The following is a 26,959-nucleotide window of genomic DNA, read 5'->3' as shown; positions in this document are numbered from 1 at the left end:
CATCAGATGGAAGGAATGTTTTTTGGGGTAAATAATACTATTGAGATGAAGGATGAGAACAAAAATGCTCAGGATGGGACTATGCATGAATGTAGAGCAGCAATCTTGTTAGTAGAAACAGAACCACCTTGGTAAGATAACTTGCCGATACCAAATATTGTATTTTCCACATTAAGCAATAATGGGTAAGTTATAAAATCATTTCACCCTTGAGTTTTCAGAGGTTAAGGAAAATCATAACTATGAAACCCAGAACCAAGGGGACCAGGAGACATAATTAGCAACTACATAGTTGCTCTGAAAAATCAGTTGTGACTTTGCAATTTCAGTGAGTTTCTAGATTGCACAATGGACATAGAGTGTAAAATCTGTGACATCTATTTAAGCTTTCTTTTTATATGTTAAAAAAGGGAAGCAGTGTGGTACGTGGAACATTGGTAATGAACTTATTGTCATTCCTCCAAGTGTACAAGATGCAATAACAGGCCAGAATGAATGACCTCCTATTCACCCTTAAAGTGATGAACGAACCGTGCACCACTCCATAACCTCTCAACAACATCCCCTACCCCATCTCCAGCAAACGCTACGACTTGCTGGCCTAATTGGCGTGTGCAGAAAATCATGTGACTGACCATTGCTGATGTGCTGAAACAGACCTGCTGCAAAAGCTGGCTGTTGAATTTCATCACAGGCAACATGAGATATCCAAAACGTGATGTTTGAATATCTCAGTAAACATAACAGAAACGGAGGGGAGAACAAAATATCTTGGCTGATGCACATAGGAGGCTGCTGACAATTGTGGAAAATTAGTTAGCAAGAATCACCAAAATGTTGTTACTATTACACAAGTAAAAATAAAGTTGAAGCTGTGAAAAAAAAACACCAAATTATTGCCTTTTATTACAGGCTGTACATAAGTGCAAAGCCACAACTAATAATCCAAAAGTCCAAAATCGAGTCCCAGACCAACCGTCAGTTGTGGTAGGGCTACAAAATGAAGTAGGGCAGCATCGCCGATAACAGCACATCCCTCCCTGATGAGCTTAACGCATTCTATGGAAGTTTTGAACAGAAAGGGATTGGAATGTCACCACTCACCCCAACATCCTCCAATGCACCTGAACCCATGGTCACCACTGAGGACATAAGATCAGTCTTCCGGAGAGTGAACCTACAGAAAACATCTGGCCTGGATGGTGTCCCCGGCCATATCCTTAGATCCTGTGCAGATCAGCTGGAGGAGGTATTTGCAGACATTTTTAACCTCTCCCTGCTTCAATCTGAGGTTCCCTCCTGCTTTAAGATGACCACTATCATCCTGGTACCTAAGAAAAACAAGGTATTGTGCCTTAATGACTCCTACCCAGTGGCTCTGACATTGACCATCACATGGTGCTTCGAGAGGCTGATCACAGCATGCATCAACTCCAGCCTCCCAGACAACCTCAACCAACTGCAATTCGCCTACCGCGTACAGGTCCATGGTGGACACCATCTCCCTGACCCTACACTCCTCTGGAGCATCTGGACAATAAAGACACCTATGTTAGACTATTGTTTATTGACTATAGCTCCACCTTCAATACCATAATTCCAAGCAAACTCATCACCGAACTCCAAGACCCTGGGCTCAACACCTCCGATCGCAACTGGATCTTTGATTTCCTGACCAACAGACCGCAATCAGTAAGGATAGGTAGCAACACCTCCGCCACAATTATTCTCAACACTGGTGCCCCACAAGACTGCATCCTCAGTCCTCTACTCTACTTTCATGTTTGCATGGCCAGATTTGCTCTAACTCTATCTACAAGTTTGCAGATGATACCACCGTATTGGGCGGTGTCTCAAATAATGATGATTTGGAGCACAGGAAGGAGAAAGAGATCTTAGCAACATGGTGACATGACACCAACCTTTCCTCAATGTCAGCAAAACTAAAGAGCTGGTCATTGACTTCAGGGAGGGTGTTGGTGCACATGGTCCTGTCTACATCAACAGTGCTGAGGTCGGAGGGTTAAGAGCTTCAAGTTGCTAGGAGTGAACATCACCAATAGCTGTCCTGGTCCAACCATGTAGATGCCATGGTCAAGAAAGCTCACCAGTGCCTCCACTTCCTCAGGAGGCTAAAGAAATTTGGCATGTCCCCATCGATCCTCACCCATTTTTATCGATGCACCATAGAAAGCATCCTATCTGGATGCATCATGGCTTAGTATGGCAACTGCTCTGCCCATGACCGCAAGGAACTCCAGAGAGTTGTAGACACAGCTCAACATATCAGGGAAACAGCCTCCCCTCCATGGACTCTGTCTATACGTCTTGCTGCCTCAGTAATGCAGCCAGCGTAATCAAAGACCTCACCCACCCCAGACATTCTCTCCTCCCTCCTCCCATAGGGCAGAAGATACAAATACCTGAAAGCATGTACCACCAGGCTCAGGGACAGCTTCTCTCCCGCTGTTGTAAGAATATTGAACGGTTCCCTATTACAATAAGATGGATCCTTGACCTCATAATCTACCTTTCACCTATTGTTTACCTGCACTGCACTTTCTCTGTAACTGTGACACTTTATTCTGCATTCTGTCATTGTTTTACCTTGTACTACCTCAAAGCACTGTGTAATGAATTGATCTGTATGGACGGTATACAAGACAAGTTTTCACTGTACCTCGGTACACATGACAAAATAAAGCAATAATAAACCAATTCCTAATAAACAATGCTAGTCTAATTCTTGACTGTACTTTATGTATTAACTGTGCACAAGTAAAAGATAAAAGACATTTTGTTAAAATTTAATTCTGAAGAATATAGTTAATCTTCAATGGAATCCAGATTACTGGATCTGTGTCTCTTGTGTTTCCAAGGGGACTTGCATTCATTAAAAATCAGAATGTTAGCATTTCAAGTTTAAAAATAAAAACAGAAAATGCAGACAGTCTCTGTGGAAAGAGATTATCTTAGATTGATGCTCTTTCATCACAATATTCGAAGCAAGATGGCGCTGGAGCGTGGCGACTGGTTGCAAGCTGCTCTCTACAGATCTACCCATTATCCTTACTATAATTGTTCTACACTTGTAAATTTAAACTCTATGTCACTAACTATTACTAATAATGTTCTTTTAAATCTTCTTACAGGGCTGGTGATCTTCTGACCTCCAGGAACGACTACGAAGTGGACCCGACTCCCGGACCCCAACGGAGCGCCTGACACTGAGACTCAACCTGTGGAGGTCGAGTCCCGAGGCCCGGCCCGATGTGAGGCCCCGACCCATGGGAGCTGAGTCCCAAAGCCCAACCCAGTGAGAGGCCTGACCCGACGAGATCGACTCCCTAGGCCCGACCAGATGCGAGGCCAAGGCCCAAGGCCCGACCAAACGTGAGGCCCGACCAGCCGGGGCACGACACCAGGGCCCTCCGGATCGGAAGCCTGACTCTACGGAGCACCCAGCGCTGAGTCCCAATGCCAAGGCCCCCCCTAGATGTCCCCACTTACCTGCTGAGGCAGGCTCACTCCTCTTCAAGACACTTAAACCTGTGTGGAAACAACTTACCTCACAAGACAGCAGAAATCCACTCCAGGTCTTCCAGCTTACCTCCCAGTCCAGGTGGATCCACTCTAAGTCTTTCCAAGTCTGTTCCTGGCAGTCACACCTTCCAGTCCCAGGTAAATCCGTTTCCAGGTCTTCAAAGTCCAGCAAGGAGAAGTTACTTACCATCCAGTCCAGAGGAATCCCACTCCAGGTCGTACAGGTCTGCCCTTAGACATTCACTTACCTAGTGGCTCCCACTTCAGGACCGAAGAGTCGCCACTGTGTATCTCAGAAATGTGGCAAGAGGGCTGGGCTGCAGGCGAGGCTGAAACAACGTGGATACAAGAACCCCACCACCCCCCCCCCTCCCCAGCAGACTACTAGCTAACGTCCAGTCCACTGAGAACAAAGTTGATGAACTAAGGGCAAGGACTGACATATCAAAGAGAACTGGAGGGACTATTTGTGTGCTATGTCTCACTGAAACGTGGCTTACACCTGCCTCTTCTTGACTGTGCTATTCAACCTGAGGACTTTTCAATTCATCGAATGGACCGTACAGCATCCTCAGGCAAAGCTAAAGGCGGAGGGGTCCTGCTTCTTAATCAATAACTTGTGGTGCTCGGACATGATGGTCCTGGTGAGCTCCTGCTCACCCAGCCCGGAATATCTAGCGGTGAAGTATCGACCAAGGGAGTTCACTTCAGCTATCCTGATGGCAGTCTACATCCCACCACAGACAGACATGAAGCCTGCACTCAATGAGCTATACTCCGTGGTCAACAACCTTGAGACAGGATACCCTGAGGCCCTCTTCATTATCGCAGGGGACTTCAATCAGGCCAACCTCAGAGTGTGTTACCAAAATACTTCCAGCACATCTCCTGCTCCACCAGGGGTGCAAACAGCCTTGACCACTGCCATAAACCATAAGATGCCTTCCGAGCCACCCCTAGTCCTCACTTCGGGAAATCAGACCACCAGGCTGTGCTCCTTCTCCCTGCATACAAACAGAAACTGAAACAGGAGGATCTGGTACAGAGAGTCGTGCATGTGCTGGTCTGAGGAAGCAGATGAGCTCCTACGTGACTCTTTTGAGACAGTGAACTGGTCCATGTTCAAAGACTCAGCTGCCAGCCTTGATGAGTACACCACCACCATCACAGACTTTATCAGCAAGTGTGTTGAGGACTGTGTACCGAAGAGGACAATACGGGTGTTCCCAAACAAGAAACCATGGATGAACCGGGTGATCCACTCCCTACTGAAAATCGAGGACAGCTGCACACAAATCTAGTGATCCTGATCTGTACAAGAAATTGAGATATGACCTTCAGAAAGCTATCAGGGAGGCCAAGAGGCGATATCAACTCAAAACAGAGTTCCAAACCAGTCATCAGTAATGGCAGGCTTACATGCCATATCAGGCCTACAAGACGAAGATGGACTGCATAGTTAACAACTATGCGCATCTCTTCCTGATGAGCTTAATGCATTCTATGCACGTTTTGAACAGAAGAGATTGTCACCACCCACCCTGAACCCGTGGTCATCGTTGAAGACGTAAGATCTGTCTTCTGGAGAGTGAACACGAGGAAAGCATCTGGCCCAGATGGTGTCCCTGGTCATGTGCTCAGATCTTGTGCTGATCAGCTGGCAGAAGTATTTGCACACATATTTAACCTCTCCCTGCTTCAATCTCAGGTTCCCACCTGTTTTAAGAAGACCACTATCATCCGGTACTGAAGAAAAGCAAGGTAACATGCCTCAATGATACCAACCAGTGGCTCTGATATCCACCATCATGAAGTGCTTTTGAGAGGCTGGTCATGGCACACATCAACTTTAGCCTTCCAGACAATCTTGACCCACTGCAATTCGCCTATCGCCTAAACAGGTCTACAGCTGACACCATCTCCCTGGCCCTAAACTCAGCTCTAGAGCATCTAGACAGTAAAGACAACCTACGTTAGACTATTGTTTATTGACTACAGCTCGCCCTCAATACTATAATTCCAAGCAAACTCATCACCAAACTCTGAGACCTGGGACTCAACACCTCCATCTGTACTGGATCCTTGACTTTCTAACCAACAGACTGCAATCAGTGAGGATAGGCAGCAATACCACCGACAAGATTATTCTCAATACTGGTGCCCCACAAGGCTGCGTCCTCAGTCTTCTACTCTACTCCCTATACACTCACGACTGTGTGGCCAGATTCTGCTCTAACTCCATCTACAAGTTTGCAGATGATACCATCGTTGTAGGCTGTATCTCAAACAGCGATGAGTTGGAGTACAGGAAGGAGATAGAGAGCTTAGTGGAATGCTGTCATGACAACAACCTTTCCCTCAGTGTCAACAAAAACAAAGAGCTGGTCATTGACTTCAGGAAAGGGGGCAGTGTACATGCACCCGTCTACATCAACAGTGCTGAGGCCAAGAGGGTTGACAGCTTCAAGTTCCTGGGAGGGAACATCACCAACAGCCTGTCCTGGTCAAATCACGTAGATGCTATGGCCAATAAAGCTCACCAGCAGCTCTGCTTCCTCAGGAGGCTAAAGAAATTTGACTTGTCCCCTTTGACACACGCCAACTTTTATCAATGCACCATAGAAAGCATCCTATGTGGATGCATCATGGCTTGGTTATGGCAACTGCTCTGCCTGTGACTGCAAGAAAACTGCAGAGAGTTGTGGACACAGCCCAGCGCATCATGGACACCAGCCTCCTTGGACTCTGTCTTTACCTCTCGCTGTCTTGGTGAAGCAGCCAGCATAATCAAAGACCCCACCCACCCGGGTCATTCTCTCTTCTCTCCTCTTCCATCAGGTAGAAGATACAGGAGTCTGAGGGCACCGTTGTGAAACAGATTCGAGTTCTCTGAACACAGTCTTAGAGATAAATGATTTATTTACAAAAGACAAGGACTCTGAACACAGTCTTAGAGATAAATGATTTATTTACAAAAGACAAGGACTCTGAACACAGTCTTAGAGATAAATGATTTATTTACAAAAGACAAACGCGGGGAAAAGGTAACGGCAACAACACACACACTCGCGCACCAGATATAGTAAGCGTGGGAAAATCGCAACAAGAGTAAAATACACACACACACGCGCACACACGCACACACACGCACACACACACACGCACACACACACACACACACACACACAACTAACTAGGTGCAGACAATCAAGGAAAAACAATACGATACCCACCACCCCCTGACTCAGTGCAGTCATGGCTCTATGCTGCCGGGGATACTAACTAGATGCTCCTAACCCTATTGACAGTGCACACCTTACCAACGATCTCTCTAGCACTGTTGCACGGTTCCTCTGCCTGGGATGAAGCAGGGTGAATCCCTCAGAGCAGTCAAAAGAGAATGAACTTGGCATATGTGCCACCCTTTATAGTGCTGGAGGGCTGGGGGGGTCCAGCGCAGGTAGTTCAATAGCCCAAGTGCCAGCAAGGACTAATTGATACAAAGGCCAATGGCCCGAGGCCAAGTACAAAGGTGCTTAAAGGGACCAATGGTCAGGTGTTCACTGATGGGTGAGGTGGAGCCAAACCTTGGTTGGCAGTGGCGTGTCTTTCGACCAGGTAATGGGCAGTCCTGTCACGTGACAGCCACGACCCTCCACAATATAGGCATGTATCACCAGACTTAAGGACAGCTTCTACCCCACTGTGATAAGACTATTGAACGGTTCCCTTATGCGATGAGATGGACTTCTGACCTCACGATTTACCTTGTTGTGACCTTGCACCTTATTGCCCTGCACTTTCTCTGTAGCTGTGACACTTTACTCTGTACTGTTATTGTTTTACCTGTACTACATCAATGCACTCTGCATTCGCCCAATGTAACTGCACCGTGTAATGAATTGACCTGTACGATCGGTATGCAAGACAAGTTTTTTCACTGTATCTTGGTACAAGTGACAATAATAAACCAATACCAATAGATTGAATGAAATCTCATCAAGTGGAAACCACTTTTGAACAGTATTAAATTTTGCTAATTAACGTTTTCTCCAATTTCACCCAAACCTCCCTCATGCGTCCCAGTCTGAGCCAGGGACTCCGATCTTTCTTGGGATCTCACTCATCCAGGTTTGCTAGAAAATGCTGGTGGAACATGAATTGCTGCCAGTGGAGGTTGTCCGCCGTCCTAAAGGCCGGGGAACTCATGCTGCCCAGCTGCCTGGTAGGACACCCGTTGGCAGGGCAGAAAGTGATCAGCGAATGACACTAACTACCTTGCTGTCTGAAAGAAGGTGAGTCCTGGAAGCTCGGTCATTTCAGCAGGGTGGCTTGTTGAAGCTCCACAGAAAGCAACTGCAGAAAGATTTTGAATCAACCTGCATTCGCAGCTCCCACAGCAGATGGTGTTTGGTGCACCTAACACACATGCACCTATTTTACTGTGCATTGAACAATTTAGGAACAAACTAGTCAGTGCTTGGCATTATTACTCAGTAAAATTGGCAGAAACTTCAAATTTTCTGTAAATGTGTTGTATCCTTCTGTCACCTTGCTTGCAGCCCTCTCCAGAGCAATAAAGAAAAATCACTTGCATTGATAATTGATGAAGTTGCCTCACTGTAAAATGCCAAAAGGATTAAGCTTTATTACAAGAAACCCAATTTTTTTTTAAGTATTTACTAAACTATAATTACTATCTTGCAAACTCTCACACTAATTTATATCTGTGAATTATAATTCCCTCACATTTATATCACAAAAGTATATTTTAATTTTTCATAGATTCTCTAATTTCAACTTCTATCTTAACCTTGTGTGTATGTCTCAGTCATCATTAAGTACTCAGCTAAATTTTAGATAGTGAAATAAAAATATGCATGTGGTTCAGCAGATGCTGTTATGATATTTTTGCTATTATGGAAACATGGCTGAGGAATGGTAGGAATGGACAGGACTGGCAGCTCAATATACCCTCTGTATGAAAAACTTGCCCCTCAGATCCCCTTTAAATCTACCCCCCTCTCAACTTAAACCTCTGCCCTCAAGTTTTAGACTCCCCTATCCTGGAAAAAACTGTGACTTTCTACCCTATCTATTTCCCTCATAATTTTAAACCCCTCTTTGAGGTCACCCCCTCAGCCAGCTTTGCTCTAGGGAAGCCTGTCCAATTGCACCTTATAACTCAAGCCCTCCAGTCTAGGCAACATTCCTGTGAATTTTTTCTGCACTCTGTCCAGCTTAATCACATCCTTCCTATACTGATAAATACCGATACTTCCAATGATATAGAGATGGATGTAAGAGAGGAAGGGGAGTTACAATATTGATTAGGGAGAACATCACAGCAGTACTTAGAGAGGATGTTCGGGGTTGGAGGGGGCAATATCCAGTGAGGCCATATGGGTGGAAATTAGAAATAAGAAAGTGATCACTTGATGGGAGTATACTGTAGGCTCCCCAATCAGTGGGAATTAGAGGAACAAATATGTTGGAAGATCGCAGATGGATGTAGGAATAGTACGGTTGTAATAGTAGAAGGTTTTAACTTCCCTAATATTTGACTGGGACTGCCTTTGTGCTAAGGGATTAAATGAGGCAGAGTTTGTTATGTGTCCAGGAAGGTTTTCTGAGGCAATGTATAGGTGGCCCTATTAGAGAAGGAGCTACATGGTAGGCTGGTCATGAAGGTAAGAACACATGGGATCCAGGATGAGATAGCAAATCGGATAGAAAATTGGCTTGGTGTAAGAGGGTGGTAGTGGAGAGTTGCTTTTCAAATTGGAGTTCTGTAGTCAGTGGTGTGCCACAGAGTTCAGTGCTGGGTGCTCAGCTGCTCATTGTATTTACTAAATATTTGAAATAGAATTTCGGTGGCATGACTAGTAAGTTTACAGATGACACCAAAATTGATGGCACAGTGGAGAGTGAAGGCGGCTGTCTAACGTTACAACAGTATGTAGATAAACTAGAAAAGTGGGCAAGGGAATGGCTGATGGAATTTAACTCAGACAAGCACAGGTCGTGCATTTTGGGAAGTTAAATTGGGTTTGGATATACACAGTAAATGGCAGGGTCATGGGCAATGTTGCAGAGCAGAGGGACCTAGGGGAACAAGTACATAGTTCTCTGAAAGTGACGACACAGGTAGATGGAGAAGTGAAGGAAGTGTATGGTACGCTTGCCTTCATCGGCTAAGGTATTGCATATAGGAGTTGGGATGTCAATGTTACAGTTATACAAATCGTTGGTGGGGCCACACTTGAATTGTTGTGTGCAGGTTTGGACACCGTGCTGTTAGGAAGGATGTGATTAAGCTAGAGTGGGTGCAGAAAAGATTCACAGGTATGTTGCCTGGACTGGAGGGCTTGAGTTATAGGGAGAGATTGGATAGGCTGAGACTGTTTTTCCTAGAGCAAAGGTGGCTGAGGGGTGACCTTATCGAGCTTTTTAAAGTTATGAGGGGAATAGATCGGGTAGATAGTCACAGTCCTTTTTCCAGGATAGGGGAGTCTAAAACTAGAGGGCAGAGGTTTAAGGTGAGAGAGGAAAGATTTAAAGGGGATCTGAGGGACAAATTTCTTGTACAGAGGGTAGATGGAGTGAGCTGCCAGGGGAGATGGTAGTGGCAGATACAATTATAATGTCTAAAAGACATTTGTACATGTGTATGGATAAGAAAAGTTTAGGTGGATATGGGTCAAACACGGGGAATGAGAATAAGATTAAAGATTTCTTTATTAGTCACATGTACATCGAAACACACAGTGAAATATATCTTTTTGCATAGAGTGTTCTGGGGGTAGCCCTCAAATGTCACCATGCTTCCGGTGCCAACTAGCATGCCCGCAACTTCCTAACCCTTACATCTTTGGAATGTGGGAGGAAACCGGAGCACCTGGAGGAAACCCACGCAGACATGGGGAGAACGTACAGACAGCAGCCGGAATTGAACCCGGGTCAATGGTGCTGTAATAACATTACGCTAACCGCTACATTACCGTGCCTGCCCTGAAGAAACAGTCCTGAAGAAGGGTCCTGACCCGAAACGTTGACCACCTGCTTTTCTGCTTGGATGCTGCCTGGCCTGCTGAGTTCCTCCAGCATCATCGTGTTTTTTCATCCAGATTCCAGTCCTTTGTTTCCCTAAATAGAGATCATGGTCGGCATGGATGAAATGAGCTTAACGGCCTGTTTCAATGCTGTATAACACTATGGATCTGTGAATCTGTTCCATTCTGGCAAGAATTCTTTAATATGAATAGCTTCTCAGCCAGATTAATTACACCAGGCATCTTGAGCTGATGCCTGCAACAGGAGAGATGTTATCCTTTCTCCCTACAGATGCTGCTGAACCTGCTGAGTTCTCCAGCAGTTTTTTTTTGCTCCAGATTCCAGCATCTGCAGTCTTTTGTGTTTCTGTCTTGAACTGTCACCTAACAGCAATGAAAATTGGCAAGGGAATTGTCCACTCTATGGTAACGATTTAAATCTTGATAGCTTTCTTCAAAGTCAGTGTATTCCAAAGTAATGGCAGTGTTTCCGATTGTAGGCATGGTTCTTGCCTGTGCTTTTGCATGCCCTATTTCATGCTCCTAAACATCTCAGCCCACAATTAAAGACTGAGAGGAGATATATTAGAAGTATACAAAATTATGAGAGGCATAGATAAGGCAGGTAGTAAGAAACTTTACCCTGTGACAAAGGTGTTTAAGACTGGAGGATTCAGGTTTAAGGTGAAGAGGAAGAGGTTTAGAGTGGAACTGAGGAAGAATTCTTTTCTCCCAGAGGTTGGTTGCAATTCGAAATGCACTGTCTGAGAAGGAGGTGGAGGCAAACAAGTTGTACTCTCGCAACTTTTAAGAAATATCAGGATGAGCACTTGAATTGCCAGGCGCAGTAAGCCACAGACCATGTGCTGGGAAATGGGATTAGGATAGACAGATACTTGATGGTTGGCTGCTTCTGTGATGTATGACTCGATGATTTCATGTTCAAGAACGGAATCAATTGGTAGTAAAAGAATTGAGTATCTTTGAAGTTAAAGATCAGCTATGATCTTATTGACTGGAAAAGCAGGTATATGGGGGGATTTTATTGAATGACCTACTCTCGTTCTTATTTCTTATGAGGCTAGGATGTGTCACAAGAGTCTAGTAATATGTTCTCCAAAAAATCACAACTGAAAAATAATTTAAAGATATGCTCTCAGAATGATCACAATTGTTACTTCAACAGTGCTCTTGGTGTTGACTGTCAGCCAACCAAAGTAGATGATTCCGAGATGTTGCAGTTGAAAACTGGCCTTTTGGGCCCAGAAATGCTTGTTGCTTTATTCCAAGATGATCTACAGTCTCCTTGACTGAAAGCCAACAGTCTTTTTCCAGCCACCTTCAGCTGCTGATGTAGCTCTGGAACACTAGATTGGCAAAGATGCACAGAGGGCAGGTATTAGAGGAATACAACAGTGTGATTGGTTGACCATTGCATGAAATATGCATTATTTCTATGTCAGGATGAAGTAGGATTTGGAACTGTTGGTGAATAAGGAGGCTGCAGCTGTGAACAGACCAGTTGTTACAGGAGTACTTAGGTTACCTCCTCTACTCCTCTTCCTCCTCCTCTTTATACCCTTCTTCTTTGGCACACAGCTGACATCAAAGGTTGTTCGCTGTTGAGATTGTGCAACATGCAGCAGACCACCAAGAATCTTGCTGCCAGTCTGACAAGTGTTCTCGGTGTGTAGATAAAATTTCATCTCGCCAAGAACTTGCGAAAACGCCACCCAATACTTTTATGGAAAATGCATCTGCGATTGTCAGTTCAAAGACCAGGTTACATAGGCTTTTTCCTTGAGTTGGTTCTCACACACATGCAGCAGGCAAATCTATGTCCTTCAATATATGTTCAGCTCACCGAGCAATGGTGCACTGAACTATACCGTGTGCTGGATTTTCAAGTCCCTGTCCCAATGTACATTCTATTCTCTTGTTACCCTTACCCCTTCTCTCATGCTGTTGATTTCATCAGTTGTGAAGTGTGGTAGTTATGTTCTTCCTGATGGAAGGAGAATCTGTGAGTCTTAAATCAATATGCAGGGCTCCCAAACTCTCTCCTTCTTGTTTGCATGCCATTCTGTTGCAACATCTCATGTGTTTGCAGTGCAGAACTTTCCCAAAGGCATTGAGGAAAGAGCTGAGAATGTTGATTGAAAAGTATGATGTTGTGAGTATGACATTGCTGGGTTTTGTTTGTCTAGGATGTCAGGACAGCTCTACTGATTTAGGCATAGTTCTGAGATGTCAATTAGGAGGACATTGCATGGTTGACTGATCTGTGTGTATCAATGCATCTTAATCTGAAGTCAAATTCAATGTTGGATCATTCGTCTGGTTTTATTATTATGTTTCTCAGGGCAATTTATTACAACTGAATGGCTGACTGGGCCATTTCAAAGAGCAGCTAAGTGTCAATGGCATTACTGTGGATCTGAAGTCACAATTAGGTCAGACGACAAAAGGGGGACCAAATTCCTGGAGGGCATTCGTGAACTGGAGAGGTTTACACAACAATTGCTGGTTTCATAGACAGAATTCACTGATATTATATTATCATTTCAGTGATCTGATTAACTGAATCAGACCTATGTCTCCAAATCAGTAGTCCAGGCCTCTGCTTACCGTTCAGTAACAAAACCAACATAACCAATTCAGTACATTTTTATCTGTATAGGTAGGAAACTAAACAAATATATAGACAAAATGACAAACAAATATACAGTTAGATGGTTCAAGTTCATTTTCTGTGGTCCTCATTAATTCTCCAACTTGCCATGGCACAAATCACAAAAGCCAGTCTTTAACCAATTTGATCCACGCCAGGTAACATCAAGAAGCAGTGGATATTGCAAAGGCCATGGGACTAGACAACATGCTAGCTGTAGCATGGAAAATCTGCACTCCAGCACCAGATGATCTTCCAGCCAAGCTGTTCCAGTTCATTGACAACACTGGCAGCCACCCAACAATTTGAAAAATTGTCTAGATAAGTCTTGTTCATAAAAAGCAGGACAAATCCAATCTGGCTGATTACCACCCAATCAGTCTACTGTCAACCATCAGCAAAGTGATGGAAGCTGTGATCAACAGTGCTACCACCAACAGCCAATGTCTGGTGTCGAGGTCTGGGTTTTGTCAGGATGACTCAACTCCAAACTTCATTACATTCTTGCTTCAAACATAGCCAAAGAGCTGAATTCCAGAGGTGAGAAGAAAGGGACTGTCTTGACGTCAAGGTAGCATTTGATAAAGTGTGGTACTAAGGCACCCTGATAAAGCTGAAGTCAAAGGGAAAACACTCCAATGGTTCCAGTCAAACCTCACACAAAGGAAGCTGGTTGTGGTTGGCTGAGGTCAATCATCCCAGCCAAGGACTTACTTTTAGAGTTGCTCAGGGCAGGGGTCTAGGCCCAACCATCTTCAGCTGCTACATCACTGACCTTCCTTCCATCATAAGTTCAGAAGCGGATGCTGGCTATTCAATTCCATTCACAACACCTCAGCAAAGGAATAGTCCATTCTGAATGCAACAAGATTTAGACAATGTTCAGGCATGGGCTGATAAGTGGCAGGCAATATTTTCTCCACAAATGTACCAGGCATTGATCATCTTCAACAAGGGAGAGCTTAATCACGTATGTTTGACATTCAATAGAATATCATCATTAATGCTCCTAGTATCAATGTCCTGGGTATGACCATTGACCAGAAACTCAACTGGACCAGCCACATAAATACCATAGCAGGTCAGAGACTGGGTATCCTCAATTAATTACTCATTTCCTGACACCTCGGTCATGAAACTGATGAAACAAACCACACTTGTCTGGATGTCAGAGAGTCATAGACTTATACAGCATGGAAACAGGCCATTCAGCCCACCCATTTCATACTGACCAGTGGGCATCCATCCACATTAATTTCATTTTCAGTACTTGGCCCCTAGCTCTCTATACCTAAGCAATTCAAGTACTCACTGGACACTTCTTAAACGCTGTTAGTAACCCTGCTTCTACCACTCTCTCAGGAAGTGTATTCCAGGTACTTACCACTCTCTGGATGAAAATGTCTTCCTCAGATCCCTGTGGATGTGTGGAGTTCCAACAATTTTCAAGAAGCTTCAAACCATTCAGGACAAAGCATCCCACTTGATTCATGCCTCACCAAGTACACTAACAACTATTCCTTCCACCATCAGTGCATGGTGACTTCAGTGTATACCATCTTGAAAATACACTACAGTTATCCACTCAGGTTACACCAACAGTACCTCCCAAACCCATGACTTCTTACACCAAGAATGAGGTCATTTGAACCTAACATGCCAGAGGCAGACTTTTGAAGGAGCTAACCAGAGTTTCCTGCTGCTCTTCTCTTTTCTAATGCCTTTCTGGTATTTATTCAATTCTATTTTGAATAGTACTCTTAAAATAGCTTTCCCAAATATTTTTAGGTGTCCAGTGTAGATCATAACAACTCATTGCATATAACTGGGCATTCATGTCTGTCTTCTGGCCCTTTGTCAATTACATTGGATCATAACCTGGGGTTATTGACCTTCCTCAATTAGAATGGCTTCTTCCTATCTACTTTATCAAAGTCCTCATAGTTTAGAACACTAATATTAAATCTATTAGTCTGCTTGGCTCTAAGTGGAACTATCCTCGTTTCTCTTGTCTCTCCGCAAAATGAATAACCTCATTCTTATACAAAGAAGGGAACAAAACTGCCTTACCATTTTTCATGCTACAATACTAATATCACACCCTCAATTTTACAACAATCAGGTCTGTTACTTATTTACTTGAAGTCAATAAGACACTTCTGATCTCTGTGTTTTGTGTCATCATTTACGACATGCAGGTTAAAATGTGCAAGGTGTAACCTTAAGTAAAAGATGTCTGACAAGTTATGTAGCCAAGCTGTACCTAAAGCAAGTTATAATAAGACAAGTTACAATAAAAAATACACAAAAAAGAAAAAGAACTTTGTTACGTTTACTTATGCCTCATGTCAGTGATTAACTTGGTACTGTTCTGGTAGAGAAGCAATGAAATAAAATACAATCTGTTATTTAACTGGTGACATATTTAGTTCTCAGATATACACATACCATAGGAGAGGAGGTAAGAGGTCGATAGGAGGACCGAGGAGAAAGAGAAGGGAGAGAAAAGGAAATGTGCACATGAAAGAGAGAGAAGGAGAAGGAAATGGGAGACAAAGAAGGGAAGAATTCAGGAGGGAAAGAGGATAGAAGAGAGAAGCAAGTGTGAAAAAGAGAAGGCCAGCTGAGGTGAAGAAGAGGAAGAATAGAAATGGAGTAGAGTAAGAGACAGAATTGGAAGGAAGAAGATTTTAATGAACATTGGAGCCTCCACAAGAATCAATTCAAATAAGTTCTGTACAATGCTATTTCAAAAATTTAAGTTGAAAATTGTCAAAGCTATCAATCAATTCCAACATATTGGATCTTGATAAGACCACATCTGCAATATTGTTCATGATTTGTTACTAACCTAAATAAAGGATAAATTTGCCACAAAAAGGATGCAACGAAGATTCACTGGACTGATGGTGATGGTGAGGTTGTCGGATGAGTAGACTAGGCCTGTATTCTCTAGAGTTTAGAAGAATGAGAGGAGATCTCATTGAAACTGACTAAATTCTTATGGGACTTGCCAGATAGAGGCAAGGGGGATATTTCCTCTGGATGAGGAGTCTAGAAACAGGGGTCACTCTCTCAGAATGCGGGGTAGGCTATTTAGAACTGAGATAAGGAGAACTTTCTTCACGTAGAGAGCAATAAATGTTTGGAATTCTTCAGCCAAAAACAATTTGTTGGAGGAACTCCGTGGGTCAGGGAGCATCTGTGGAGGAAAATGGAGAGTCGACAGTTCCTTCATCAGCTCGTTTTTTAGCTCCAATTTCAAGCATCTGCAGTCTCTTGTGTCTCCATTTGGAATTTATTACCTGAGAGAGCTGAAGATGCTCAGCCATTCAGTTCATTCAAAAGTGAGATCTCTTGATATTAAGAAAATTAAGAGATATGGGATAGTGCTGGAAAATGGCATTGAGATAGAAGAATGGCCATGACTTGATTGATGGTAGAGAAGACTCAAAGAACCAAATGCCCTTTTATGTGTTCTTATACAGATAAAATTGGTCAATCTCAATGTGACTGGACATCACCCTGGCTTCCTCGCTGCTTTTACTTCTGTGAGGAGGATCTACTGAGTAATTTCTACTATTATATAGACCTCTGAACAACTCATTTATAGCAGTAAATAGGCAAAATAAATTCACATAATTCCACTACATATATTTATTAACATTGTTGCATAAACAACAGCAGTCCTTCTTTCGGACAGCATTGCAGACTGAGTACATCACTAGTTAAACTGACCGGAAACCCCCAAAAAATAAGAAGTACAACACGTTTGCATATCAATCCGGGAAATATCATACCAAATGACAAACTTACCACATCCTTCCCATATTATTCCATATGTTTTTTTTATATATTGTCTAATTTATGTGTCATATGTAATATCAGTTTGTAGACAAATTAGTAGCTACTCCCAACAACTGAAAAGCTGGGAGAACCAGAAGCACTAATATGTTTAGGAAGACAATTGAAAGGAGCCTAAATTGTAGGCATACTATTACAACAGATGTTTCAAAAACATATACTGCTTATAAGATGGAGATAGTGAGGAAGAAACCCATATCCAACCAATGGCAGGTATGCAGAAGACAGTGAGATCTTAAGACACATCACAGCCCAAGTCATTTGATTTCATGATGGAGAAATCATCGAGTCATTCAGCACAGAAACAGACTCTTCAGCTCACTGATTATGTGTTGACCATCAAGCACCCATTTACAGTACTTTTTTAGGAGGAGGGTGCCTAGTAATGTGATTGAATAGCATGGATTAAACTTGAAATTCATTAATGTCTCAGTTTCAGATGGATCACTATGGTCAGATGGCAAGTAGATGCTAAAACCTTTTGCAGAACAACAAAGACCAGGCATACTGAAAATCACTCAGTCAGTCCCAGCTGCGTAAAATTTGTAAATTGGGCCTTAACTATGCACACTTCTCAGCTGGAATCAAGAATGGTACAAAGCAGATCAAAAAACTATTGGAGCTTTTTAGTAGATGTTTCAAATCTTGCTATCAAATGGCCCAGGATTCCTGAACAAGTTAACGACTATTCAAATTACCTGAGTTTTAGTTTCTTGAGGAAAAATATGGAAAATATTCATGAGAAATATTCAAAATGTTACTTGTTTGAAGATAAGCAAATTATACTGTCTCCATTAAATTACTATTTTTCTTTACATACACAAGTTTGCTAGCAAACTCTGATTAAATAACTCAGATTCAAGTCTTAACATCTACAAAGGATATTTCCCACAGAACTTCCACAACATTTCCGACAAAGTCATGGGTGAAACTTTGAGGAAATTCATTTCAATGCCATTAAAAGTAAATCTGTCCAAGTTTCACATTAATTATGAAGCTGTGCATGGACAAGTGCATGATAAACTCCCTCTTTTGCCAGGAGCTGGTTGTGAGTTCCAATTTCCACAATGTTACCATTCTGTATAACAGCAATACTGTCAGCATTTTGGATTGTTGACAATCGGTGGGCAATGATTAAGCAAGTTCGGCCCTGCCTAGCTTCATCCAAGGCTTTCTGCACAATCTGTAAAAAGGCAAAGAAAATAAATGCCAAATTTGGGGGTGGTAGCAGAAAGAGCAAAAATGCTTTACACATGCATGGTACAAAATTATCAGCTCCAGCTACAAATCAGTAAATATGGTACTTTGTAGTTCATTGCGAATTGCGAAATGAGAAAAAGTAATAAACTGGTGGACAATATTCAAAAGCGGCACAGCACTAAATACATTGGCAAACACTAATTAGTAATATTTAATACTATGTAATTTATTCATTTCAGAGAGTGGTCGGTGCCTGCAATGGGTTACCAGGGGTAGGAGTGGAAGCAGGCAGTTTGGTGGAGTTGAAGAGGCTTTTAGATAGACACATCAGAACAGAATGGAGAGATATGGATGATACACAGGAAGAGGGTGTTTAGGATAAATTAGCATCATGATCTTGCACATCTTGAACGATGTGGGAAGTCAACGAGACCTCTAGTTTCCCTGCTTGACTACACCTGCGAGAAGTGCATCCATCTGCAGCTCCTTACAGACCGTGTTAGGGAACTGGAGCTGGATGACCTTTGGATCATTCAGGAGATGGAGGGGTTGGTAGACCGGGAGTTACAGGGAAGCAGTCACACCTAAGTTCAGGAGGCAAGTAGCTGGGTGACCGTCAGGAGTGGGAAAGGGAATAGGCAGGGTACCCCTGTGGCCATTTCCCTCAATAACAAGTAGATACTGTTGGGGAGGGGGGGGGGGGGGGATGACCTACCAGGGGAAAGCCACAGCGGTCAGGTCTCGGGCATTGAGTTTAGGTTCTTTGGCTCAGAAGGGAAGAGGGGATTAGAGACAAGTGATAGTGATAGGGAATTCATTGGTTAGAGGAGCAGACAGGAGGTTCTGTGGACAAGCATAAGACTCTTGGATGGTATGTTTGCCTCCCAGGTGCCAGGGTCAGAGATGTCTTGGATCGAGTGCATAGCATTCTTAAGGGGCAGGGTGAGCAGCCAGAGGCTATGATACACGTTGGCACCAATGACATAGGCAGGAAAAGTGACAAGGTCCTGCAAAGTGAGTTCGGGGAGTTAGGGGCTTCGTTAAAAGACAGGACCTCCAGGGTGGTGATCTCAGGATTGCTACCTATGCAACGTGGCTAGCGAGACAAGAATAGGAAGATGGTGCAGTTTAACACGTGGCTAAGCAGATGGTGCAGGAAGGAGGGCTTCAGATTTTTGGATCATTGGGCTCTCTTCCAGGGCAGGTAGGATCTGTACAAATGGGACAGTTTGCACCTGAGGTGGGTGGGGTGGGGGTTTAAACTAGAGTTGCAGGGAGGTGGGAACCAGAGTGGCAGGTCAGCAAGTGGAGAGGCTGTGGGGAAAGTAGACGTTAAGCCTACAAGCAAAGATGGAAACCGAAAGGTTGAGCGTGGTGGGACTAATGTTCTGAGCTGTGTCTATTTCAATGCAAGGAGTATTGTAGGCAAGGCAGATGAACTTAGAGCGTGGATCCGAACGTGAAATTATGATGTTGTAGCCATTAGTGAGACTTTGGTTGCAGGAGGGACAGGACTGGCAGCTCAATGTTCCGGGGCCTACTTTGTTTTAGACATGATAGAGAGGGAGGTATTAAAGGGGGACGGGTGGCAATACTCATCAGGGAAAATGTCACCACAGTGCTCAGAGAGGACGTACTGGAGGGCTCGACTACCGAGGCAATTTGGGTGGAACTGTGAAATAAAAATGGATGGACTGTGTTAATGGGACTATATTATAGACCTCTCAATAGCCAGTGGGATTTAGAGGAGCAAATTTGTAGAGAGATAGCAGACAGTTGCAGGAAATATAAAGTTGTGACAGCAGGTAATTTTAACTTTCCACATATTGACAAGGTCTCCCATACTGTAAAATCACTGGATGGGACAGAGTTTGTCAAATGTGTTCAGGAAAGTTTCCTTAAGCAATATGTAGAGGTCCCAACTTGAGAGAGCGTGATACTGGATCTCTTCTTAGGGAATGAGACAGGGCAGGTGACAGAAGTGAGTGTAGGGGAACACCTTGCATCTAGTGATCATAATTCCATTAGTTTCAAGATAATTATACAGAAGGATAGGACTAGTCTTCAGGCTAAGATTCTAAACTGGAGGAACGCCAATTTTGATGGCATCAGAAGGGATCTGGCAGGCGTGGATTGGGATAGGTTATTTTCCAGCAAAGAGATGTTTGGTAAGTAGGAGGCCTTCAAACGTAAAATATTGAGTGTACAGAATCTGTATGTCCCTATTAGAGTAAAAGGCAGGTCAACAGGTTTAGGGAACCTTGGTTATTGAGGGACATTGAGGCACTGGTTAAGGAAAAGGAGGCAGTTATAGGCAGTTAGGCAGTCAAATGGTGCACTTGAGGAGTATAAGAAATGCAAGAGAACGCCTAAGAAAGAAATCAGGAGGGTAAAAGAGGACATGAGGTTCTCTGGCAGACAAGATGAAAGAGAATCCCAAGGGTTTCTATAGCAATATTAAAAGCAAAAGAATAGCAAGGGACAAATTGGTCCTCTTGAAGATCAGCGTCGACATTGATGTGTGGAGCCAAAAGAGATGGGAGAGATTTTAAATGATTGTTTTGCATCTGTATTTACTAGAGGGAGAGACACAGAGTCTATAGAACTGAGGAAAAAGAGTAGTGAGGTCATGGACTGTATCGGATTATGGAGGAGGAGATGCTTGCTGTGAATGAGGTGAATTAGTGTGGATAATCACCAGGGCCTGACAAGGTGACCCGTCGGACCTTGCGGGAGGCTAGTGCAGAAATTGCAGGGGCCCTGGCAGAGATATTTAAGACGTCCTTAGCCATGTGTGAAGTGCCAAAGGACTGGAGGATAACTAATGTTGTTCCATTGTTTAAGAAATGCTCTAAGAATAAAACAGGAAATTAGAGGCCAGCGAGCCTGATGTCAGTCATAGGTAAATTACTGGAAGGAATTCTGAGGGACAGGATATATAAGTATTTGAATAGATACGGCCTGATTAGGGATAGTCAACATGGCTTTTGTGTGGCAGGTCATGTCTACCCAATCTTATAGAGTTTTTTCAAGGAGGTTACCAGGAAGATGATCAACGGAAGGCGGTGGACGTTGCCGACGTGGACTTTAGCAAGGCCTTTGACAAGTCCAGCATGGGAGGCTGCTTCAGAAGGTAAGTCGTTTGGCATTACAGGATGAAGTAGTCAATTGGATTCAATGTTGGGCTTAGCAGGAGAAGCCAGAGAGTGGTAGTAGATGGTTGTCTCCCTGATTGGAGGCCTGTGACTACTGGTGTGTCCACAGGGATCAGTGCTGGGTCCGTTGTTGTTTATCATCTATATTCATGATTTAGATGATAGTGTGGTAAACTGGATCAGCAAATTTGCAGATGACACCAAGATTGGGGGCGTAGTGGAGAGCAAAGAAGGCTATCAAAGCTTGCAAAGTGATCTGGACCAGCTGGGAAAATGGGCTGAAAGCTTGCAGATAGAATTTAATGCAGACAAGTGTGAGGTGATGCATTTTGGGAGGACAAACCAGGGTAAGACTTACATAGTGAATGGTAGGGCTCTGAGGTGTGCAGTAGAACAAAGGGTCCTGGAAATACAGATCCATAGTTCCTTGAAAGTGGCATCACAGGTAGATAGGGCCATAAAAAGAGCTTTTGGCACATTGGCCTTCATAAGTCAGGGCACTGAGTACAGGAGCTGGGATGTTATACTGAAGTTGTATAAGACCAAATTTAGAGTATTGTGTGCAGTTCTGGTCACCTACCTACAGGAAAGGTATCAATAGCTGAAAGAGTGCAGAGAAAATTTACACGAATGTTGCCAGGACTTGAGGACCTGAGTTACAGGGATAGGTTGAATAGGTTAAGACTTTATTCCCTGGAGCGCAGGATAATGAGGGGAGATCTTATAGAAGTGTATTGATAGGGTGAATGCATACATGTAGGGATCTGAGGGGGAACTACTTCATTCAGAGGGTGTTGCAAGTGTGGAATGAGCTGCCAGCAGAAGTGGTGGGTTCCGGTTCAATTGTAACATTTAACAGAAGTTTGGATAGGTACATGGATGGGAGATATGGAGGGCTATGGTTCGGGTGCAGGTAGATGGGACTAGGCAGGAAACCAGGCCGGCATGGACTAGGTAGGTGGAAGGGCCTGTTCCTTAGTGCTGTATGACTCTATGATCAGCACAACATCATGGGCCGAATGGCTTGTCCAGTAGTGTATTGTTCGTTGTTCTATGTTTAAGAACGTGGCAAGTTAAGCACTTCCAATGTCACAAGATCACAAGACAAAGGAGCAGAAGTAGGCCATTCAGCCCATCGAGTCTGCTCCACTACCTCACCATGAGCTAAACTATTCCCATCTAGCCCCAATTCCCAGCCTTTTCCCCATATCTCTTGATACCATGACTAATTAGATACCTATCAGTCTCCTCCTTAAACACCCCCAAATGATCAGGCCACCACAGCTGGATGTGGCAAAGAATTCCATAATTCCACGACCCTCTAGCTAAAGAGATTTCTTCTCATTTCTGTTTTAAACCAGTACCCTCTAATTCTAGGACTGCGCCCTCTAGTCCTGGACTCACCCACCAAGGAAAACAACTTAGCCACATCTACCCTGTCCAGTCCTTTCAACATTCGAAATGTTTCTATGAGGTCCCCTCTCATTCTTCTGTACTCCTGTGAGTACAGTCCAAGAGCCGACAAGCGCTCATCGCATGTAAGCCCTTTCATTCTGGGAATCATCCTCGTAAATCTTCTCTGAACCCTCTCCAACATCAGGACATCCTTCCTAAGATAAGGGGCCCAAGACTGTACGCAGTATTCCAAATGAGGTCTCACCAGTGCCCCATAGAGCCTCATCAACACTTCCTTACTTTTATATGTTATAAATCTTGAAATGAATGCCAACATGGCATTCACTTTTCTTACCTCCAATCCAACCTGGTAGTTAACCTTTAGGGTATCCTGCATGAGGACCCCCAAGTCCCTTTGTATTTCTGTACTTTGAATTTTCTCCCCATCTAGATAATAATCTGCCCGTTTATTTCTTCTTCCAAAGTGTACAATGGCACATTTCTCAGCATTGAATCTCAGCTATGGGTTATGGGTAAGCCTAGTAATTTCTAGGGTAGGGACATGTTCGGCACAGCTTTGTGGGCCGAAGGGCCTGAATTGTGCTGTAGGTTTTTCTATGTTTCTTTCTATGTTTCTATCTGCCATTTCTTTGCATGCTCCTAAACTGTCTAAGTCTCTCTGCAACCTTCCCGTTTCTTCAATACTCCCTACTCCTCCACCTATCTTGGTGTCACCTGCAAACTTAGCCACAAAACCATTTACTCCATAATCTAAATCATCGATATACAATGTATAAAGAAGCGGCCCCAACACCGACCCTTGCGGAACACCACAGGTAACCGGCAGCCAACCAGAACAGGATCCCTTTATTCCCACCTTTTGCTTTCTGCCTATCAGCCAATGCTCCACCCATTCTAATATCCTTCCTGTAATTCCATGGGCTCTCATCTTATTAAGCAGCCTCTTGTGCGGCACCTTGTCGAAGGCCTTTTGAAAATCCAAATACACTACATCCATAGCCTCTCGCTTATCCATCCTACTTGAGATTTCCTCAAAGAACTCCAATAGGTTGGTCAGGCAGGACCTTCCCTTTGTGAAATTATGGTGGCTTGGACCTACCTTGTCATGCATCTCTAGGTATTCCATAACCTTGTCCTTGAGGATCGACTCCAATAACTTTCTGACCACCGATGTCAGACTAATAGGTCTGTAATTTCCCTTATGCTGCCTCCCACCTTTCTTATACAGCAGAACTACATTTGTGACCTTCCAGTCCTCTGGAACCATGCCAGAGTCTATTGATGCCTGGAAAATTATCACCAATGCCTCCACAATCTCTAAAGCCACCTCCTTCAGAACCCGAGGGTGCACATCATACCCGAGGGTGTGGGAGACTTACTCTATCTGTCCTTACTCCATTTAGCTTCCTGAGCACCTTCTCTCTAGTAATCTTGACTGAACTCGGTTCTATCCCCTGAGACTCCTGACTATCGGGTATATTGCTGATGTCTTCTACAGTGAAGACTGATGCAAAATACTCATTTAGTTCCTCTGCCATCTCTTTGTTATCCATTATAATCTCTCCCACACCATTTTCAATTGGTCCTATATCAACCATGTCTCTCTTTTACTCTTCATATATTTTTAAAAAAACTTAGTATCCTTTTGTATATTATCTGCCAACTTCCTTTCATAATTCATCTCTTTATTCCTAATGACCTTCTTAGTTTCTTTCTGTAAAAAACCCTGTTTTTATTCTCCCAAATATGAAATGAAGTTTCTTCCCTCTGCTGGCTTTTGCTATTCCGACGTTAAATATATGGTATACAATCCAATTGGAATTAATTAATTTCTGTGATATAGCTTTGTACATTGTACCTTTGAAGTATATGCAATCATATAACATCAGATCTTTACGCTGAGGGAATGCTTAGCAACCTGCGCTGGATAATTAGATCACTTCAAATTTTATGTGGTTGAATATGTGCAATATATATATAATGTTATTTACGTAATACAGATGAAAAATCAAGACTTGTAACCTTTTCACTTTCATTGTCCAGGGCAGATGTAGCCTCATCAAGGATTAGAACCTTTGGCTTCCGTATAAGTGCTCGGGCAATGGCTATTCTCTGTTTCTGACCACCGGAAAGCTGTGTTCCTTTATCTCCTGCTTTTGTGTTGTATCCCTATATAAAAATAAGTTCTTTAACCCCACTGAACATAGGAAAATTTCATCAATTATTATTTTCAAAAATCTTTATTAATCAATACACGATACTTATAGATGAAGAAAGACAAGATGCCCAACTTAATTCATTCACATTGTTCTAACCTCTCATTGGAGTATTAAATTGTTTTTTAAATGATTTTGCCTCAACTACTCTACCTGGAAGTCTATTCCAAGTGTTAGTCACTCTTTGGGTGTACGTTTCATGATATCAGTGCTAAATTTGCTTTTTACTGTCTGAATTTGTGTTCCTTGGCTTTCTACAGATAAATTTAAAATAGTACTCCATATTGATCATTTTCCATTCCATTAATTATCTTCATAGACACTATATGATCAGCTCTCGTGGTTCTTCATAATCCAAACCCTGAAACTTGAGATCAGGAGGTTAAATTTATCACCTTTTTTTGGCATTTCTTCAAAGATGCCCATGCACTTCACTGAGAACAGGCCCATGTATCAATTTCTATCCACCCAAGACAGTTTTCAAACAGCATTTGATACAAAATACTTCAAAACAGATTGAGTGAAAACATTACACAGCATTACTGTCATCTTTAGTATGCACACATATTTTTATTTATATGTAAGCTTCTAAATATAATTATCACAAAATAAACAAATGCAAATAGAACTTTAAATGCTTCCTTATTAAAGGGGGCAAAGATTACTTACTTCAGGTAGACTTTCTATGAAGCTGTGAATATTGGCTGCTTTTGCTGCTTCTTCAATTTCTTCTTGAGTTATAGCTTTGCTGTTGTCACCATATGCAATATTTTCAGCAATGCTGCAGTCAAAAAGCAAGGGCTCCTGGAATACAATTCCCATCTGTTGTCTCAACCATGACAAGTTGAGGCTTCTTGTATCTTTCCCATCTACCAACTAGAAAAGATAACATGGTGTGGTTAATGCTGATAATAATGATATACACCTAAGAAATGTTTAAAATGCTTGCAGACCTACAAATAGTAGGTCTATTTGTAAAAGCTTACAGACCTACCTATTATCATATCAAGTAAGTTTTCACATGGAGCAGTATTGTCAACCAAGAATATATATATATCTAATATTATTTGATAGTCTCCTGATCAATTTCATTATACTGAAAATACTTAAAGTAATAAATACATTGATACTTTCGTTATCACCCCATCCCAACCCTGCCCAGATAATGTCTTGATTCCCTGGTTGCAAGATACCATCATTATCTCATCCATGTAATCATGCTTTATCTGTAAGTATCAACAGGCTATTTGATTATAGGGCTAGGTTACATCTTATTCTGATCCTATGCTCACCCAATTTTCAAATTTGCACCAGCATTAACAGGAGTTGCAGCGCCAGGATTAAACTGGGATTGCTGTCTGAATTTAAATTACTTGGAAAGCATACTGATACCACTTCTGATAGACATGGACCTTTTGTCACTGAATGGCTCACTTCAATATTTCCCAATTAAACCTTTCATAAAAGGGATTATTTCCTGTTTTCCCACCTTTTTTTTCCAGAAAGAAAGATGCACTTTATAGTAATAAATTACTGGTTGTCTTTTCACAGTATTGATTTTCTTACATTTCCTTTTTGCCTTCATCTTATACTCTAATTGTTGAAAAAATTAAAGCATGTCTTGTTTTTATCAAAGAGATGTACATAAACAGAAATTTGGATGAAAATCAAGAGAATGGGAGTTGGAAATGTATCGGAAGAAAGATTGGCCTTGCTTCCCTGCTGTAAGATTAGTCTAGTTATGTGAAGCCAACAATATTTCAGTGAAAACAAATAGTTTATAAACTAGCTGCTATCCTTTTGTCAGTACATTGTTGGAAAATTAAATTGCGGAAGAACAAG

The 26,959-nt window shown here is 42.7% G+C and overlaps 1 protein-coding gene across 1 annotated transcript in view; it reads right to left on the bottom strand.

The window, feature by feature from the left end:
• Positions 1-17,309: 17,309 nt before the first annotated feature.
• abcb5 (ATP-binding cassette, sub-family B (MDR/TAP), member 5) overlaps positions 17,310-26,959 on the bottom strand; it is a 47,882-nt gene continuing 38,232 nt past the window's right edge. Inside the window, exons 21-23 of the mRNA XM_052016938.1 lie at positions 25,787-25,993; positions 24,924-25,070; positions 17,310-18,313 (exon numbers count right to left, since the gene is read on the bottom strand). Coding sequence (XP_051872898.1) covers positions 18,116-18,313; positions 24,924-25,070; positions 25,787-25,993 — 552 coding nt within the window. The 3' untranslated portion in view covers positions 17,310-18,115. The remainder of the gene's footprint in view (positions 18,314-24,923; positions 25,071-25,786; positions 25,994-26,959) is intronic.

Source organism: Pristis pectinata, chromosome 5, assembly GCF_009764475.1.
Source record: "Pristis pectinata isolate sPriPec2 chromosome 5, sPriPec2.1.pri, whole genome shotgun sequence".
Taxonomy (NCBI): domain Eukaryota; kingdom Metazoa; phylum Chordata; class Chondrichthyes; order Rhinopristiformes; family Pristidae; genus Pristis; species Pristis pectinata.
The sequence above is the reverse complement of the archived record's forward strand: the minus strand, read 5'-3'. Positions and strand labels throughout refer to the sequence as shown.